This window comes from Bombus pascuorum, chromosome 7, assembly GCF_905332965.1.
Source record: "Bombus pascuorum chromosome 7, iyBomPasc1.1, whole genome shotgun sequence".
NCBI classification, from domain to species: Eukaryota; Metazoa; Arthropoda; class Insecta; order Hymenoptera; family Apidae; genus Bombus; species Bombus pascuorum.
In genome coordinates, this window is record NC_083494.1 from 17,661,731 (window position 1) to 17,682,650 (window position 20,920).

At 40.4% G+C, this 20,920-nt stretch overlaps 1 protein-coding gene across 3 annotated transcripts in view; it reads right to left on the reverse strand.

The window, feature by feature from the left end:
• The window catches only part of LOC132909348 (tyrosine-protein kinase Dnt-like), a 104,055-nt gene that overhangs the window by 54,292 nt on the left and 28,843 nt on the right, over positions 1-20,920 (reverse strand). For 2 of the 3 annotated variants that reach the window (XM_060964130.1, XM_060964131.1), the window contains exon 2: positions 11,532-11,659. The exons of the other annotated variant lie outside the window; for it this stretch is intronic. In XM_060964130.1, coding sequence (XP_060820113.1) covers positions 11,532-11,659 — 128 coding nt within the window. The remainder of the gene's footprint in view (positions 1-11,531; positions 11,660-20,920) is intronic. 3 annotated transcript variants of the gene reach the window in all.

Here is a 20,920-nt window from a genome sequence, read left to right on the forward strand (position 1 = left end):
ACTGCTCTTACACACCTCGGACAATCAACTCCACGGTTCTTTCGCTCATCGGGCAGTCAAGTCTACTATTCTAAGAAGTTCTCGGCATTCAACGCGCCAACTCTATCAACCCTCGGGTCAATCATTGTACCTTCCGACACGACGAAGTCAAATAATTTCGGTCTACGCTGTAAGTGTTGTAATCTGGTGGAAATATATATATTATATAACTGTATACTATAGTTGCATTCATTGAACCACCTCTGTTATCTTAATCGAAACAAGGGGAACGACTATTTCGCGGCGTCGATTAGCCGAATCGTAGCGAGAATTTACGCCTCTCGCTGATGCGTTTTCCTCGCGACCGCATCTCTCCGCGAAAGGTCGTAACAGATATATTGTATCGATACTACAACCTTAACGATTTTCATATAATCAAACGTAATTTTAATGTAACGTATTACTTTAATTATACTGACTTTATTAAAAAATGAAAACGGTTTGATTAAACTTCAAATTACACGTAATACGTAAACTATGGCTGCTCTTGAATTTGCTACCTTAATTACGAGCTTCATCGTTGTGGACAATAAAATGAATGCAAAACGTCCAAGTAACGTTTCAGAAGCATCGGAGGAAATAAGAAGAAGAAAAAAAGTCAAAGAAAGGAAGGCATAAGAGAAAGGGAAAAGTGAAACAGAACAAGAATCTGGGATTTATTCTTTGGTGTAAACGACGGTCTACTTAGCGAAGAACGATTAACGTTTCGCAAATATCCACTTCGTTTTCTATCAGCGTCTCGACGGTAATGAGCTTCACCGAAGGGTATTTCCGCCACCAGAGCATTTATTCATCTTCGCTTGTTTATTCGTCGACCTTGTCACACGACTGAATTACAAACTCTTGAGGTGTAGCCGATGTTTCGCGAGTCTCTCTTCTTCGCCATCGGTCCTTATCCTCGTCGGAATTAACGAGCTCTTCGAAGAATCGGCTGGGAATTAAATCTTGGCGTTCCAGACGCGCGAGCGCGCGGGGTGCACGCAATTCCGCAACTTGAAATTGAATATACTCGCGAGAGAAAGAGGGGCGCAGGGGGAAGAAAGAAGAAACGAGAGTGAGCGTAAGCGCGAGCGGATTCGGTGCCTCGGAGAAGAGGCCTCGTCAAGGCCCCTGGAAATGGGGCTCTTGACGCGACGAATGAAATTATTAAAACGTCAACGCCACGTACCTGGCGATGAAGCTATTAGTAGCGCAGGCGCGGGAAAAAGACCAAGTTTCCATGGGTGAGAGCGAGTTCAAAAATGTGGCTTCAACTTATTCCACGAGACCAGCCAGTCAGCAATTTCCCTGTGAAATTCATTTTAACCTTTCGTCTACGATTCTCGCGGACCGTGTTTAAACCTCCTTTCTTCGCCTCGCTTCAAGTTCAAGCGGTATTTGAATTTTATCGCATGGTTAATAATACTCGGCGCGAGCGAAGAGCTCAACTTGCACCGAAACGACAAATCGACTTACGGAATTTTTCTTCCTCGAGGACTTAATTCGTTTCTCAAATACAGGAGTTTTACACGTCGATACAAGTTGTACAACGTTTTGTACTCTTTTCACAGACCAACGAACACTTTTACGTTATTCAGTTTCTTGCGTTATTTTTCTAAATTAAAAATAAAATACACGTTGATCGAAGATACAGAAATTAGTTAGCTAAACAGTAGCAATCCTTTCAGTACGGTACGATTTAACGTTTCATAAGAAAAATAAGAAAAAGAAGATCGAATCTTACGAAGAAATCTTTCGCAATTTGTCGTAAATTACCGATCAAATTACCTACCGCTACAAGATGCGATGGAAAGAGATACGCATAAGCTGTGGAAAAATCGGGAGAAAATGACCTTGAACATCTTTTCTACCATGATATTTCGCTTTCGAAACCATTTTCAGCATATCTTGAATATTTTGCGGAATCATTAAAAGTAAAATATTTTCAAGCGTTTAGACTGAGGCAGTTTGTACGATATATAGTTGATCCGACATGGCTTATTACACGCGATATTTTCTTCGTAATATTCGACAAACATAATGGATCGATGAACTTTCCGATTAAAAGGTTTAATTTAACATAAAATGGAACGAAGAGGAAGAATAAGCTAAAAAGTCCTGTTATTCCTAGCCGAAGGTATAATTGCTAAGATAAACGATACTTTTATATCTTCGGTATTCGAATGTCTTTCAATATTTTCACATTATGACATACGATGTATCTTTGAATTACGAACAGAGTGGAAAAATATATGTCTAGTCGCAAAATCCAATAAAAGGACAATTTTCATAACACAAGACTAATAGACGATGCAATATTATCAACTTTATCTTTACTCGCTCGCAATGCAATCTAACTTGTCAAGATGCTAACGAATCCCAATGTAAATGTACTCGAAGAAAGATAATGTTATTTGAAGTATCGTTACGCGTTAGAAAATCGTGAATTATTACTAAACTGCAAAATCAAAGTTCGATACGGAATCGATAAAGGAAGAAAGAGCTTTCGAAACATTTCTGATTGTAAAACGATCGAAATTAGCGTAGTATGGAGAGTATAAGATGAGAGAAAATATTGCTTTAATTGGCGCAGTTATGGTAAGCGAATCTGTTTCAACTTGGAGTAATTTCAATCCACGTTCGTCACTCGAAATAACAAATTCTGCTGGATATGCATGGAAATGACAGCGATCTTCGATTTTTCCCTCCGATGTAGTATATAGAGTGCAAACAGACCGGGAAAGCAAGTGGATCGTTGTTATTGTCGATTGCACGAGCGGATACTACGCTGCAGCCGTCGTTTCCCATCTGCTTCGGGATCGGGAATCGGTCTATGAAGCTTCCGATCAGCGACTGCATTATACATTCACCCTCTAGGACCGGTCCTAGCCTACCGTATACCTTAACATAATAAGATCGCATTATACAGTATACACAAAATTTCCAGTTTAAACGCGGCCCACGTTCGAGTCTTAAGGTCTTGTCGAGCGGGCGTTTAAGTTTCGCAACTTTGCAGAGTACACGAAAAGTTAAGAAGTACGACGATATCGCGCGTGGTAACGGCACGTGCGTTGAACACCCGCGAAATCGAAAGTTACTCGAATCGCGTAACTCTTCCACGGCGATTCGCTCGGCACCGGTTTGCTTGGAACACCGCTTTCATCCAGTTTGAAATATCGTTATACTTTGTCGTGTGGTCGCGTCGGGTCGTTCAACCTCTGCAGCCACCCTCACTTTGGTATCGAGTTCAGTTTGGTAACGTTGGATCAGAGGAAGCACTTACCGAACAAACTATTCGTTAAGAATTGGCAATCGTGCCTTGCTTCTAACGTCTTCTTTTTCCTTCCACTTTGCAATGCTCTGCACATTTAGCTTCGTTCTTTCTCCGTCCACAGCGTGATAGCGTATCCTTAACGCCATCATATGGATTTAATACGGTTTTAACGATATTTTTAATGATATTTTTAATGCTACTTTTATGTTCTATGTTTACGCTCTGCTGCACAAGTTTTTCTAACTCGTGTAATATCGTATACATTAATAATTATAGATCGACGACTTACTGAAATATTTGACTCGAACAACATACCGTTGAGGCATTCGACAAGACGTTTATGATTCAACGTCGCAACAGCTCGTCTGATTCGCCTTACGTATTATATGTATTACATATTGTAAAAATTCAATTACCGATTGAAATTCAGCGTAGAGAAATACACGGGAATTGTATTATTGCGAATATTGGCTAATGACAGAAGCTGTGTCAACCAATCGTATAAAAGATAACAAATTGAATCGAATTACATTTTTCCCGTCTTAATGACTTTCTTAACGAGCATTCGTTTATACTACTACATATAGTATAGAATAGTCGTTCCAGATCGATCAATCTGGTATCAGATCAACGGAAGTTGCTCAACTGTGCCACGGAAATTACAATGTGCCGCGTTCGTTCAACCGTTCATCGTTGGTCCGGCCGTCGCGTTCGATGGTCGGGTTTCGAGCGATTATGTCGTATAATCCGCAGTGGGTGCGTTTGTCATGAGCCAGGCGGCGTGTAGACCATTGGTATCGGGTGTCCCCGTGGGTGATATTCCCTGTTATCCGAAACGCGAGGTTGTTATCCCACAGGACTTACCACACGGAAGCGGCGCTCCGTGGCGCGAGGCAACGTGGGACGCTGTGTGGCGGCGTGAGGCGGCGTGAGGCGGCGCGAGGCGGCGCGAGGCAGCGCCAAGCGCAAGAGAGGGTGGCAAGAAGGGGTTGAAAGGGGGGCGGAGGAAAGGGTGCGGTCGGTCTTTGGATTAACAGCCGAGCGGACATTAATCATATCGCGTCGCCGGCCGTGAGCTCAGTGAATTTGCAATTAATTGGAAATTGCTGTCATCGTTGTGTTTCTAAGACGAGTAGTCTCGTTCGTGTCGTGCCGCGCCGTGCGCGCCGCGCTGCGCCAGCGAGAAACACGACGATTCGTGCGGATCTAACAAGCGGCTGTATGTACGCGCACGTGCGGCCACGTTTCCGTGAATACCTATCGCGTGACGTAATAAATTGTTTGCGGTTTCAATTTAATTAATTAGCGGTCGCTCGCATAAGCGAGCCAGCTACATGGGAGGTAGTGATTAAAATGAAAAATGGACGTTCGTCTGATAACGAGGATTCGAGTGGACTTTATATGGAGTTTGTTGGAACAGCAGGGACCCTGCCAGTTCCGGATAATTTGATTTGAAACGCTGTTATTTTCGATCGAGGGGCGGGTGCTCTCTATCGGTGACAAGCTACACGATCAGAAATAGACGATGAATTACGAGAGCTAGATAATTCTCTCGTTCGAGAATTTATTAGATATACTTAGAAATATTGGCGGGACGCGACCTGCCGGGGTATTAACGTTCCGCTTGTCTCGTTCATTTAATTAATCGCGAAACGACGTGGAACGTGTTCGATTAAATCGCTCGTAACGTCACTTTGTCTTTTACATTTACCAATTTACGAAGCGGTTTAATGAAGATAATACTATCAGCGATGGGTAACGTTATTCGAGAGAAAAAAAAAAAAGAAAAAAAAATAAAAGAAATTGGAAGGTCATATCGGACTACAGAATTTTCTGAACATATATTCTCGTTTGCTCGTACATATCTCCTTCGTTAACGATTAGTTCGCGATATCGAACGAGATAAATGCTCGAATAATCTGTATTGCGATTAACGTTGATCGATCTTTACGCTTTGACAATTAGAAATTAAGACAATCGTTTACAAAGCGGACGAGCTCACCGATTTCACCGAACGACTTTGAAATACGTTGTCAAGATCAACATTCTGAACAATGAGTTACATTAATTCGTTATCAATGAATTTTACGCGTCTATAAATATTACACTCATAGTAAAACGAGCACCGAAATCGACGATGGTTTCTGGTGGGTCATCGACTACGTCAAAGAACGATACGACAAGACAAGGGGCGACAGGTCGAGCCCTTCCGGACAATGGAGTGGAGTCGAGTCGATCTAGACTACAGTAATATCCTTTTTTCGGCCGAAAGTACGCCCCATCGAGTTCCCATCGGTCCCAGGAGACCGACGGTATTACAAGTAATTGTCGCCCTGGGGTGGTCACGCCGAACTCTCCCTACGTTCATCCCGCCCTGCTATTCGATCCTAGGGTGAGACGGAAGACGAGGACCAGAACGACGGCAACGGCCACGACCAACGAGTACAGTACAAAGGGCATTAATAATTTCACGTTGAAATAAAAACAAAGGAACGAGAAAAGATATCGTAGATAAGGGGGAAAGAAATTCCGCTATAGGAGAAAAACGAAGCAAAAAATATGAAAGGGTGGAAAGATATTCGGAATTCGTAAAAAGAACGCTAGACGAGTGGGGAAGGAAGAAGGAAAGAGAATAACTCGCCATAATTTTGCAGCGAAACGTCCTGACGGTACGAGTAGCGAACCCCACTTGCCGTCCAAAGTCCTAGCTCGGGGGAGAAAGTAGCGACGAACTTTCGCCTAACAAGTGGATGATTCACAAATCATCCCCAATTCCGCGTGCGCCATCCCACTCCGATGAGAAACTTCGTTCCAGTCTATAGCCCCGTCCATGCCGACCAATAACTTTCTTTTCGTTCGCCTCGTTGAATTGAAAACAAAAAGAAGAAAAGAACGTCGAGGGCAGAAAGAAAGGGACGAAATAGAAGGAGACGGACAATTTGATTCGCTGTTTCAGGAATCTGCAGCTTAATCGAGAGTGCTATCGTTGGAAATTTAGACCCTCTCTTTTATTTGTTTCACTCCCGATCGCTCTACGCACGCTTCCGTTCTGACTTTCCCGTGCAAGACTTTCTTCCTCTTCGTTTCTTTCCTTCAAATCGTAAGACTTTTATAATTGCTTACATCTATTTACGACTTTCACGTATATCTACATTATCCTACATTATCCTACACACGTTAAATAGCGCTAAAGACGTTTTACACCTTCATACAGATATTAATAAGGGATTTAAAAAATTGTCATCCTGTTTGTCGTTGCTTTATTTATCGTTGAATTGCGTTCTCAAAAGAAACGTTCACCTATACACACGTTACGGATTATGTTTGGATTTGATAGCTACGAGGAAGAAGAGCACTCTTTGCAGCAATTACTAACGACAAATGTTTCATTCTTAAAGCGAATTTACTATAGAATAATTATATATTTCACTCGTACCCAAGAATCGTTCACTATTCTTAATAAAAATTAGTAAGTTTCCACATTTTATAAAAATGCATTGCCTAGAATTAAAATTCTTACTGTACTTAGAAACAACGTCGTTTAAAAGTTCGTATCTGGATAGCGGATGATAAGAAAGATACGAGTTTGTAATATCATACAACGGTAAAATATTTCACACCCTTGATATTTTTTCCTACTATTCATATTTTTCAAGATATTTGAAGTTTTTCAGTTGAATCGGACACGCTGTATGTAGCCCATCCGTTTGATAACAGATGGTATGATACGGCAACGGTTCGATTCTACAAACAAAAATAAATTGTAAAAAGAAGAACACAATTTGTTCATTCGAGGCTTCGTTTTTGAGAAAATAGAGTTTGAAATAGGAGTCGTCGACGCGTCGATGATCCATATGGAACGCGTTCTGTAGGCAGTTACATAGCGGACAATGAGTGTACGTGCACGCACTCGTATATACTCGACGGATAATTCACACTTTCAACCTCCATTTACTCGAAAATTGCGTCCGAAATGAAAAAATTTTATTATCTTCTTCCAACATATCTTTTCCGTGGAATCCTATCTCCGTGGAATCACCTACCATCCGTTCTGAAATATTGACGATTATGCATACCGATCAACGGCAAATATATAAAATATGAATTTTACGTTTAAATATTATATTTGAACGAAATAACGATTACAACGAAAACAATAAATATAAGTTTATATATACGTACGAATATAATAATAAACATTTTTTAAAAACATCGTGGTAAATATTTAACATAAACATTTCAAGGAGTCGAAGAACTCATTAAAATCTGCGACGAGAACAATTTTTTGCAAGTTGACCGGTTCTGAAAGGTACAATCTGAACCGAGAAACAATTTAGAAGGAATCTCCATTTCATCTGCATGAAATCAAATGTCGGCGGTAAACGAGGCCTTGTTATTAATCGCGTTTTCGACGGTGAAACCACGATAAACGGACAAGGAATACATTTAACGATGATGTCGGATAAAGATCGGCGAACCGACGAGCCGATTCAGCCACTGAATCGCAGGGCGCTTGCATCAGGGTTGATCGTTCGCAAGATAAACGAAACAAAGTGTCGTGAGTCACGAGGGCGCGATCGAACTTTCTGGTCCAGATCGGATCAGATTAGACGATGCGCAATCCCGGAGACTTTTCGTTTGATCGCAGAACAGAGATAAACGAGACTCGATATAACGCGACGAGTCGGATCGGGCAAACCGCGACAGAAATTTTCTCCGAATTCCTACTGGAATCCTGTTACGGACGAAGAGGTTACACGAAATGAAACTCAAGCAACCATAAATGCTACGACCGAGTTACGTGTAATCGAGATTGGTCAATTTTCCATGAACACGGTGCAGCGTCGAGATAAGTTTGGATCGTGCTACAAAATCTCGACTGGAATGTAACGTTTCCGTCGTTGATCGAACGAGTTTCGCTTCATCGAGCGAGCAATTTTCTGCGATCGCATTTTGGATTCCATCGCATTTCCCGTTCCGTCGCGTCGTGCCGACCAATTCCAATGTAAATTATCGCTCGTGGCCGCTTACTAGTCTTTCGCTGCCCCTGTTTTCTATTTCACTTATTTTTGCACAAAAGCGACGCTTTTAGCTTACTTCAGAGAGATGCGATATTCTCGCTTTGGATCCAACTGTTATTCAGAAAAAATGGAACAAAGTAGAACGTTCGAACAGTCTTTTTGAAAAACAATTGATAAGAATCGTTTTTACGATCCAATTTCGTATTACCATATTGAAAGTATACGTTACCAAACTTTAGCGAGCATAAATAAAATGATATCGCGTAAATAAAGATAATTAAATAACAAATTATATAATAAACTTGAATGTACATGCAGGCGTTCTTAATTCATTAAAATATATATATATATATATTAATGTTAAATGATATAACATTATGATCGATTGATCATTAACATTTCGTCATTTTTTAATAGTTACATATTTTACTAGCCAACAGAATTTTCATGTTTTTCGTGGCTTTGATCAAATTGAAATGATAAAATCGCTCGAACGAAGGTTGATTTTTCATTAGAAATAACTTTTTAGAAAGTTCCAGCGGAACAAGGTTCGTCTATTACGGAAATGGGTCCATAAGGCTAATTCCAATTTTTCTTTATTTGGATTCATAGTTTCGGCCGAAGGGACGTAGGAACTGTCTTCGGGCAAAGAAGATAAGCCGAAACGGCGCTTTCGCGACCGTGAGAATGGCGAGATTTTGTGGTTAACCGAGTTACTGGCAAATCCGAGAGATAACAGGACGAAGGGATGGAAAATGCTCCCACGGGGTAAGACGGGTCGTCGCGGTGTTCTCGCAGCGACAATAAAGCGTGTCGAAACCGTGCATTCGTGTATGTACCCCTTTCGTTGACGTAATAAATAAAGAGCAGCGTCATGCCGGGTGTATCGCTGAATTTTTATTTCGACGATATTATGACTGAAATGTTTCCAATTAACGAAAAATAATATATTATAAAGTTTCATATAAATGTTATTTTTTTATTCACTATCTGGACCGAATTTACTTGGGCCAAATTTAAAGCCGAACTTGAAATATCTCGAAAATTAAAGCCAGGCGATAGTGGCACGTATAGGGAAAAGTTACTCAGAATATCGTCCTCCGAAATATATAGGATCAGATTTCATTAAAAACTTCGTATTATCTATATTCAACGGTCTCCACTCTATAGGCAGTTATTTGTCGAAAAGAATTCGTTGAAGTATTAACATTAGCATGGACGTTAATTAATAGAAATTATTTTTGTTAGCATCGTGAAAACTTTGTCTAATTGCAAGTTACCAAGTAATTTAATCAACATAATTTATAGGTAAATCGAAAACAATTTGTAATATCGCTACTTTAAAATCGCTTATGCACTTCGCTCTTCAACTCGTTTCATAAACTAAGCTATATTTCGTTACTTGCCTGACGAAAGAATAATTTAATTTAAACCGAAGCTTGCCATTACACCAGTCCGCTTGTTAAAACACAATGTTTGAAATTAAAATTGCCAGGTAAACACCGGCAAAGGCGTCATCAACGAGGCGATAATCGTCTAACGATTATACGATTCCTATCGTTCGTATAATTGCCTCGTTCATGAAACACGCAACTCCGCGCGGTTAAACAACATCCTGATCAATTACCATTAATAAGGGCTGCCAACCCGTCTTCGACATTCAAGACGCTAAACCAACAATTACGTCCGGCAATAAAGTGGAGCAACCCCTCGTCAGAAATTAATACGGAATTCACGAGAACCGAACCGCGTAACGATAAGCACGTAGCGTAGGCCCGATTTCCTTGACGTTTAGCGTTCCACGACACAGGGGGTAAGAAAGCAAGGAACGAGAGGAGAGGAGATGAGAGGAGGAGGAGGAAGGTGGAAGGTGGAAAGGGAGAGCGCACGACTTTCCGCGTTTTCCTCGATGCTGTTCGTTTCAGAGGGTTTCAGAGGGTTTCGACGGCGCGTTCGGTTTCCTTGGTGACCGAAGGGAATGCAAAACTGAACCGCACGGTTTGTATCAGCCACCCTTTCTCCCACTTCCCTCGAATACTGCCTGTTTGTATTTCATATTGATAGAGTATTGATACAGCCCTCGTGTAGCCCCTCCACTCGACAAACTCACCCCTTTGCCTCACCCCTCTGTGAACCATCGTGACGAACCGTTACTACCGGTCCCGGGAACGTAAACGAGCATGCCGCGAGTTACCATTTCGACCGAGTCACGTGTTTACTTTGTTCCGCATTGTTGCACCTCGCTAATGGCCGGTGCGAGAGCATTTTCCTCGGCTGTGCCGGGCTACGTGTACCGTTATGCGTGTCTCTAGTCGTATCCTGAAAGGCAGTTATAACCTGCGCCCACAATGGATGGATCTCTTTTAGCGAATAAAGCAAGAGAACCGAGATAAAGCACGAGTGCGCGAGAGGAAGTGGATGAGAAACGGGATACGAGAGAAAGGGTCGTGCGTTGAAACGAATGAGGCGAACTGTCCAAGTCTACACTCTGGACACACCTAAATATCCTAGTTACCTTTGGACTAACGAAAATTTAGTCCGGTACATTTGGAACGAAAAGCACGGAGAGAAAGAGAGAATTTTATATACGTAGCTTAAGAGATAAACAATGATTGTAACCTACGTCTATTCGCCATCGTGCTACATTAGTAGACGCTTTTAATACGCAATAAACATCTAGAAAAATAAAAGTATTAAAAACGGTTGCTATATATCCAAGTAATATAAATAGAACAGTTTTCAGATAATAAAAACTGTTCTAAATAATTTGTTAGTAATTGTTATATACTTTGCGTTCGCTACGTCTGCTTAGACCGTGAACGTTGATCAATATGATTAAAGGAATGAATTTTAATAAGGAATTACTTTACCTAGTAAATGATAAAACAAATATTATACCTCGGATATTTTTATATTTTTGCATCTTTAAATCTTCGCATAAGCGCATAAAAATCAGCAGCCTACTCTCGATGAAGCGACCTTGTAATTTTAAAAGAGTAATAACCGCAATTCTCTCGACGTAAGAAATTACGGTGCGGAGATATTTTATTTATCTTGAGAATGGCATCACATTATTATCCGCATTGCGAATCTTGTTCGTAAAACCAATACTAGTCTATGTCAACTTTCAGATACGATTTCATGCATTCGTTCAAAGATTCATGCAAACGTAATACATCGATACAATCCATCGATATAATTATTATCGATATACATACTGTATGTCCGGCAAGACTCTGCCAAGAGAATTCGAGATCCGCGATGTGTGCAGGCACAGGCACAACGAAATTCATCGCATACGTATTAACCACTCCTTCCCTGACGTAGTATAACTCAGCTTCGAGCCCTGAAAACAAAACAGCAACGCATATCGATCGGTTGATCAATTATGAAGAGGCAATACCGACCACGCACCAACGATAGAGCGAAAGTTTCCGTTCTAAGTACATTCGTCTTTGTGAATCGACCGATCATAGGACACGTGTAAACCTCCCCTTGCCGAGGACATTGACCGGAATACCGTTTAAAATATACCTCCTATACACGGAACAGGTTATAAGTACGTGGAGAACGTTATCAATTTTATAAATTGTAATAAATTTTAGCTTAAATCGCTTCCCTAGCTTCGTTAAAGCTTTAGGGCTATCTTATTTTCGTTGTATGTACGTTACTGGCTGTACAGCTCGGTAGATGCGAAACGTCTTTTCTTCAAAGTTCGAATCTCTCTCGACTTAATATCGTCCGTTTAATCTTACATTACCAATTTTTATGAAAAAGCGGAGAAATTTTTAGTAACGCGTATAATATATCGAAGGCTAATAAGATTTACGACAGAAGTATAATATTACAGAAACTCATTGTCTAAGTTTCACTGCATTGTCGATTAAAAATTTGAACTAGGAAAAATGTTGTAAAAGTTACTGATCTAACGTTTGGGAATGATTATGTAGAAACGTACGTTTCACACACGTGCCATCGATAATAATATCTAACGATATTTTAATAATAAACTAATTATAATGCGATATAATTTGTGCGAAACAGTTTGGTTCAGAGTTTGATGTTGCGAAATCAAAAAGATTCGTATCGTAATACGAACATGAAATAGAGATGTACACGGAGGATCAACGTTACTCGTTGCTCTTCTTATTATTACTCTCGAGTATCCGGATAAGCTTTGAAGTTAGTAGTAAGAAAAATATTTTTTTAATTCTCTTCCTCGACTGTTTACTTTGTTCGTGTTTCGGTGTTTCCCTGTTGAAACTTGAACGACTATACCACTAATGCGAATATATAAACGTTTGGATCGTGTCAAGGGTAAGTCTATAAAGCGTTGCAAGTAAACATTTTCGGAAATATAAATAAAAGTTGATGGTTTAGGAATATAGAAAATGTTATCAAACTGAAAAACTAGCGTTGTTTGTATTCTATAGAAGTAATTTACAGGGAAGTGTGATAATAATAGGATTATTAACTTTAAGGAACCAGTTAACTCCTCAAAACGGTTGATTTCGAAACGTATGCCACTATATTCGTCTTACCTTACAGAAATTCGTCGTATGCGTTGGTAAGGAAGTATGAGGCGTGTGTCGTGGTTAGATAAATGACGTTAGATCATCTTAAGTAAGTTAACATAAGACGCGACTAGGGCAGAACTGGTAATCCGGCACTATTCCGCGTCCTCCTGCCAGAGGACGTGGGGTGCTACGAAGGTTTCTTCCACGCGTAAAAAAAAAAGAAAAGAAAAAAGAAGAAAAAAGAGAGCGGAGCTAGTACGAAGACGTATATTAGTCCGAGCCTTGTAATTTTACCTTATATTCTCTTATTAAACAGTTTACTCGCCTCAAGCGATAGGGTTTGATCTTGAAAGCCCTACAAATATTTCACTTATTAACGTGTTATCGTCCACCTAGAAATATACGTAAAATACAAATCACGTTTATTATTTCAAGACCATTACGATTACCGATAAAATACGATTTCGTAGCCAAGGCTCGTACAAGCCGAAAGTATTAAACTAATGGCTTACCGGTATCCATGAAACACGCGTAGTACGAACGTTAATTACAAGGTGTCGTCTAAAAGGCCGTAACAAATCACCCGTAGTTCTGCTATCCAGCCAAGTATAATCTAACACCGTGACGTGTAATTACACGACAAGGGTAAATAATCCATTCAAAAGTTGCGCAGCTCAATTTTCAGTTTCTGAGCGGTAATTATCCAGGCAGAATACCGAGTTACGTTTAATCTACGTCTCATTTTATCTCTAAGCCACGGCAACAACGATCCTGGGCGCTCGAGCGGATTCCAACCCGCGTCCTTGACACTATCACTTCGCAAACAATCCGCTCCTGGTAGAAACTTATCCAGCGATTACCGTCGCTACGTTTGCCACGCGATAAGATCGTATCTTGAGGGTATACACCGCGAAATAACCGTGGGTATTTCACAGACGGATTTTGTAACGCGAATCCACCCGAATCCATCCTCTTCTTCTCGCGGTGTTCCACGTTTTTATTTTCTTTTTTCTTTTTTTCTTTCTTTCTTTCTTTTTTTTTTCGGTTCTCCCGTTCGCCGCGCGTCTTCTGGATTCTGGATCGCGATCTACGAATTCCTGAAGGAAAGCTGGATCGTGCACACGTTTCCCGTCTCGTTCGCGGAAAATCTCGTAGACAGAATGGATACACGACGATCTGAATTTCCTCGGGCGATCGGTACGTCATCCGTCTGGCTTCACGTACGACTAAGCAATTCGATATCACGCTCGCGACAAGCCCTTTCGAATAAGTATGCATCTCTATTCGTATACACGCGTATGTGTTCGCACATTCCTGTGCTCATAGGAGAAAAAGGTGAGCGATAAGATACCTTTAAGGGTAGGAAATATTCTGGATCTGGAATACGTGTGCATTCTCGAGGAGAAAGGGATGGAAGGAGGAGAAAAACGATTCTAAAATCTGGTCGATGTAAAGCACGTCCCGAATGGACTGTCTTTTCGTAGAATATGAATCAGATGATATTTCTCAGTGAACAGTGTTATCGGATACGCTCCCCGCGAGAATAATTTTAAGCAGTTTAAACGACAGGATTTACGTCCAGTGCAACGATTTATATCGAGCTTACGATACAAATGCAGTTACGAGTCCAGTTTCAAGATTAGCTTTGAAATGTAGGGTCTTGATAAAGTTACTTTTATATATTACTTTTTTAAGTATTCCTGTCTTTCCTTGCCCCGTCTAGAAGAACACGAAGAATAAAATCTCGAATTTTCAGATCCTTGTTTCCTATGACCGTCGCATTCTCAATAGCCGAGAGTATCATAAACGCCAGCATTATTAATTATTAGCGACGCGTAACGTTACCTAATTGTTTCACGTTCGTCTAAGTCCAAGTATCGATCATCCCCCTTCAACCAACGTTGTCGCACGGTACTACACGAGCGATGCCCAGCGAACACGCTGACTGGATTTTTCTCGCGTTCGGTGAAAACCAGTCAGGGTGCATGTTTTGGTGATTTTCGCTCGGGGCTTGTGAGCTCGGTCGAGTCCGACAAGCGTAGTCTCCTATAACTTCTCCATTGGACGTATCTCGACAATCACGTTTATGCAGTCGAATATCGGTGAGTAGTCAGTCTGGATAGAGCTTTACATTCGTAAACGTCTCCCGGCGATCAGAGAGAATAATTCGTTTGTCTGCAAGCAGACGCAAAGCAAAAATCATTTGTTCCTCCGTCGATCGGAGAATGTAGGTTTCGTTCGGGGATATAAATCGTTCGTATTGTCTCGGCATTTAGCGATAGCAAATCGCGCGTTCATCGATTCGTGAACCTTGTCTCGGCAGCCGGAGACAGGAAACGTTCGAAAACTTCTCATTGTTCAGAGAAGAACACCCTTTTGTATCGTTTGACAATTCATTAGTCGGAACGTTCGCTGCTCTCGCGAATAAGTTACCCAGGGTTAACACAGCGGGTAATAGGTGCAGTGTTATCGTTATCGGTCACATGCATACACGTACACCATCGCCCTTAGGTAACTGTTCTACTTAAATGATCAGCTATTTCTCAGTAGGTTTACCTATAGCGTGCCGAGAAATTATAATCGTTGTGTCACCCAGGCGCAAAGTGCTGCAGAGAGCAACTTAAACTACAAAATTGTAGACTGTGTCGTGAGTAAACTACTGGTTCGTTAGGAGTGAATTCTATTGTATAGGGTGGTGATTTGACAGGCTTGGAGGTGCTAATTCGTAGATTAACACTCAGCGTCGTGACTTTGCGAATTCTGGATCGTAGAATTATTCCGTACCGTAACAATTAGATATCGATGATACATCTTTAATTAATCGTGAGAATTAAACTTTTAGTCTTTACGCGGAATTTGATGGTACAGATAATACATAGAATGCACATAATACGCGAAAATATTTACAATGTCCAAGTCCTATTTTTTAAATTAATTAATTTTTTAATTAATTAATTTAAAACATTCGCTATCTACCGACGATGAACGTTAGAAATTGCTAAATTTCGATGGAAAAATATACGCGGAGAAATACGTTTGACAAGCTGAAACAATTTTAAGCGAAGAAATTCGATATCTTTCAAGTACATACGATACTTCCTACAAGCTGTTATTTATTTTAATACGAATTTATTTTAAATACTCTCTTTTCCTTTAAAACGATCGTTCGTAGTATCTTTCTATTCCTATTAAAATATTAATTTACTACTACTGAATATACTATCGTATTAGTATAGTCGATTGTTTGTTACAGATCTAAGAATAAGTCCGACTTTAAACAGACCGTTACTACTGCCGTTTCTTCAAAAAGATCACGTTTCATATCCTGCACGTAGTAAATCTAGCTCTGAAGTTTCCGAATCGATATTTCAAGAAGAAAACTTGAAAGAAAGTAACGTTATCTTACAAAAACCTTCATAATGTTCCGTGATTTATTGCAGAACGTGAAAATGTAACATGAATGAAGAAAATATCGAACGCAACTGTATATACGTATGCGATATATACAAGATACAACGTGGATGCGAGGTGAATGTAGAGGATAATGCAATTAATATAACTATTTTAGGAACAACTTCCAAAAGATACATTTGTACAGAAAAATATTTAAGAAATTTTAATTGCGTGTAATTTTCGATGATTTGAACTTTGAATATACGTACACATACAGGTTAACGTTATTCTTTATTTTTTTAAATAAGATCGTTTCTCGCGTGTGTTATATAAAGGTAGTGCGTATATCTTAAATTCAACGCATGTACCTATTAAAATGATCCGATCGAAACCTTCGTAATCTTCGTCGAAAAGCTGTGTTCCATTAAATCTCGAGCACCACGTTCAATGTATTATATAACTTGGAACGAGTCGTATTTATAACGCGGTATTCGATATAATTAGCTTTACATTTTCCGGATATACGAGTACAGCGAAATATCAGTGAGCAGATTTCAGACGGCATAGTCGAAGGTAAACGTAATAAGAGGATTAAGCAACTTTCTACTTCGTGATGCGTCACTTGCTAACAGAAAGACCAACATTGAGATTCCAGGAGAAGCCGATGCGACAGTTTGTCGAATATTAAACCGTATCGAGCATCGAGTTGATCGAATTAATATGCCAGCGTTTCCATTTCATCCTGACGTATTCGACGATGAATTTTGCTCTTTGCACAATCGGCACGACACCGTTCGCATCGAACCATTCCTAAATTAATCCTTATTTCTGATATTTACACTTTTAGCGTTCACATACAATTACATGCTTAACTCGATGATCGATATATTCATCGATAACGACCATTCGGAGATGCTCGCGTTTATGGACGTTCGGCTATTGAGAACGCGATGGACATAGAAAACGAAAAGCGTCGCTACAATTATCGAAAAGAAATCGACCCGAGTCCTAATGTTCCGACTCGGTATAGTCTCTTATACCATGAAATTGCCTACGAAATGTGTGAATTGCGTCGATTACCTACGTGTGCCGTAAAATTATCTACGAAAATCCTCTTCTTTTTGTTCCTTTGATCATAAATACGCAATTGAACGTGGTACAAGCATGAGATATGCGAAAGTTTCTTGCATATGTCCTGAAACATAACATATTTTCTTAATCTTCTAATCGCATAACTTTCTATGCGACTTCTATCTTTTTATTTATACCCTATAACATTTTTACTTTAATGAGTAATATTTGTTTAGCGATAATCGATCATCGATGGAAAAAATCGAGTTTTAATTTTCAGAATCGACAGAACAAATCTTCTTCCAAAGGTAATGCGTCGAATGTTAATTCAGATCCTGGCAGAACCAACAGATGAACATTAATTAACCTAAGCATCGTTGAACAAGTCGTATTTTCTAATCAACGTTAGAAATTCGTACTTAAAGGCTCTTTCTCAGATCGTGTAAATCGATCCGTCCATTTTCGAACACGAGTTAACTTTGCGAAAGTAATACGAAACTGCTACGCAACGTACACGATACAGCGAATGAATTCACAGACGTTTTATTCGAACGCGTATTGCACGGCAGGACAAACGAGGCCTCATAAAAGTAGTTTGCCGTGATCGAAGGTTAAATCTTGGCACACGCGAGACGTCTGAATTTTATAATTTCATTTAGCCTCGAGCGAATTTTACACGACCAAAGTAGCCGCGCCTCGAGATACGCCCGATGCAAAATCGTCGACATATTTACACGTCAGTTTATCAGCTGGATCTGTCCGGATATACCTGCAGGAATGCAGCACGCGCAAAAGTAAGAACAGGGGTTGGTGCGCGTACAGATGCAACGGTGGCGCGAAAGCCAGTTGGGGGAAAAATGTGTGATTGCGTGGCACTGTTCCAGCACCGTGGAACGCGACACCACGTACACCAAAGGGATGCGAAGATTAGCGATGGGATCAAGTTCGATACGTTGAATCCGAATCAGATCCAATGCTTCTTAGATATTTCTAAAAAAATGGAAAATTGAAAATGCGAAGTTGCACGGAATTGCAGGCATACGAATGCACGATATGAAAAAATACACAAAATATGCATGGTGTAGGAGTGCTTACCGGGACTCCACTATTTCAATTATATACCCAAAAATATGAATTATTCGATGTATCTACCAAGTATTCCATCTTCGTAACCTGTTTCCAAACTCCGAACGTCACAGCGGGTACTTGCAAGTTTCGAAAATCTGCTTAAATCTGAAAAGCAGTACATATTGTAGCGGATATAGTCAATTATTGAGCGAGGCTGTAGAGTTAGATAATGCGTGAAAATTTAGTGGCTTTCGATGATGTCAAGAGAAACGATTTTAAGGGAAATCTCTTTTTCGAAATGTTTATACAAGTTCGAATCTAGACGGCCAATGTCTGAACCTACTTGCGACGTACTTGTGCCCATCGCTAGCGAGGATGTGTTCGTGCGGCCAAGAAAATATTTCAACAAGATATATCTTAGGTGATCCCTCGAGGAACACGTGCAGCTAACTCAGGTGGATTAAGTTCCACAATGGCGGCGAGGGATTCGAGCGAGCAACAAATGGACACAATCAAGTCCCGGTCCTCTTATGAAACGTTCGCTCGCGTTAAGTTACCGAGATTATGGCAACTTCTTGTTCAACCTTCCATTCGTATGCTTTTATCTTGGAAGAATCCGTTTGTCTTTGCCAGGAATAAGAATTGGCCGTTGCGAGAGTAGCGCGGCGCCTGAGCAGCTTAATAGAGATGGGGTGGATGTTCTTATCTGGTAAGATTAGCAGACAAAGTAAGATTGCACCCTCGTCATCGTAATTGATTGCCGTAGTAGAGATATCCACTAACCAGGATTACCACTAATTACCGTGTGTTGTGTGCGATTAGTTACTAGTTCAACGACACCTTTAATCAATGATTGTTAAAAATAACTTGCGCAGTAATTAATTCTAAATCGAAAATATACGTATACATACATCATTTTCAAACACTTCCATCATCTCGTTCGCTAACGATTCGAGATGGCGTTGAATTACGTTTCCTGCTAAAGTACTTCAGTTCGGTGTGATAGGTTTCCCTATTAATTACTATATATTCGCGAATTACTTTTTGTTTTTGCAGAAGGCTCGTGTAACTTCTTTTCAGTAACTTTCAAAAACGTTGAAATCTGGCAAACGTGCAGAGAAACGATCGCTAACATTTTTCTTTTTGATACATTGCGAAACTGTAAACGGTGCGATAAGTTTGTTTATTGCTCTACTATTTAGTATGTTTATAAAACACAAAAACGCTTGCGAACTTTTTGGGCGATTTGATAAACGCAGCGATCCAAATCCAAAGTAAATAAGCGAATGCAGATAGATGCATCGATATGATTGCAGAAATACAAAGATTTAAAAGCGTGAAAACAGTGATTAAACGATACGAGAAGTGAATACAGCTAAACAAATCTATGTCGCGATAATTTGTAACGATATTTCAATTCTATTACAGTAAAACGGTTTCCTCTCTTTGGATTTGTTTAGGTAATTGAATTCGCAAGTTCGCCGAACCGCGGTATTACAGGTTACCCCATAAATCAACCCCTACGATAGAGCTCATTCCTTGCGGACCAACACTCTGCGATAATTTTCGATAATTGCTTCCTTCTCTGTACCAAAAATAACATCTTCCTTACACTCTCTTTACGCTGCTCATGCGTAAATATTACATCAATTTTGATTCGTACCTTTGTAACTGTACAAATGCAAAAAAACAAAACGCAAGGGGTTGAACGTGTACAATGCACATTGCACATTGTACATTGTTGCAAATAAGAAACTCTATCTCTGGATATATCATTTTGGTGTTAAAGAGAGAAATTTTTAAGCCGTCTACCTGCAGGTTTTCTCCATGGCGCGTCTTTGTTCTCCGACGTAACAGTATCGGAGTCAAATCCATCAAACGCAAATTCCTCGCAAGCACGTACCGATCGGGGTCCAGAGTGGGTCACGGAGCGATCTATCAATTTGGGTCTGAGATCGCGAAAGGAAAAATGCGGAAAAACGGTGGCCCTGTTTTCCTCCCGCGGGACTCGAGACGGCATATGGGCAAGAGGGTAGGAAACAAGAAGATAGGTTATGGGTTCCACTCGGGAAGGCGTCGATGGCTGCCTCTTCTGCCAGTGCTAAGTAGAAAATCATGTCTGCCGTATGAACAGGCAGCCACTACTGCCACTCACTGCGGACTACTAATGTCGAGGGAGTGGATGCATCTTAAATGCTCAGACCGAGTTAGACGATCCCGATGCATTTCGCAAAGTTGCATCAAGGTAACGCCAACGCCAACGGTTTAATTCGAATTAGCAATTCTGGTTGACGCTTCTCCGTGGTTGGAACTTCCCGAAGTATTATCGCGTATTCCTTGGATTCATATCGATATTCTTCCTCGTACTGTTTCTCGTTTTCGAAATTGCAAGCACGTTGGAACTTTGCATGATGTTCATAGACCACCGCGTCGTCGGTCTTTTCCCTTACTACCTAATTTCGACTGATTGCGTTTATTTCAGTCTGACGCAAACTCAAGACGTATTCCAAAGTCGTAAACGATTACACATAGAAGGATTACAACCGATAAATAATTTT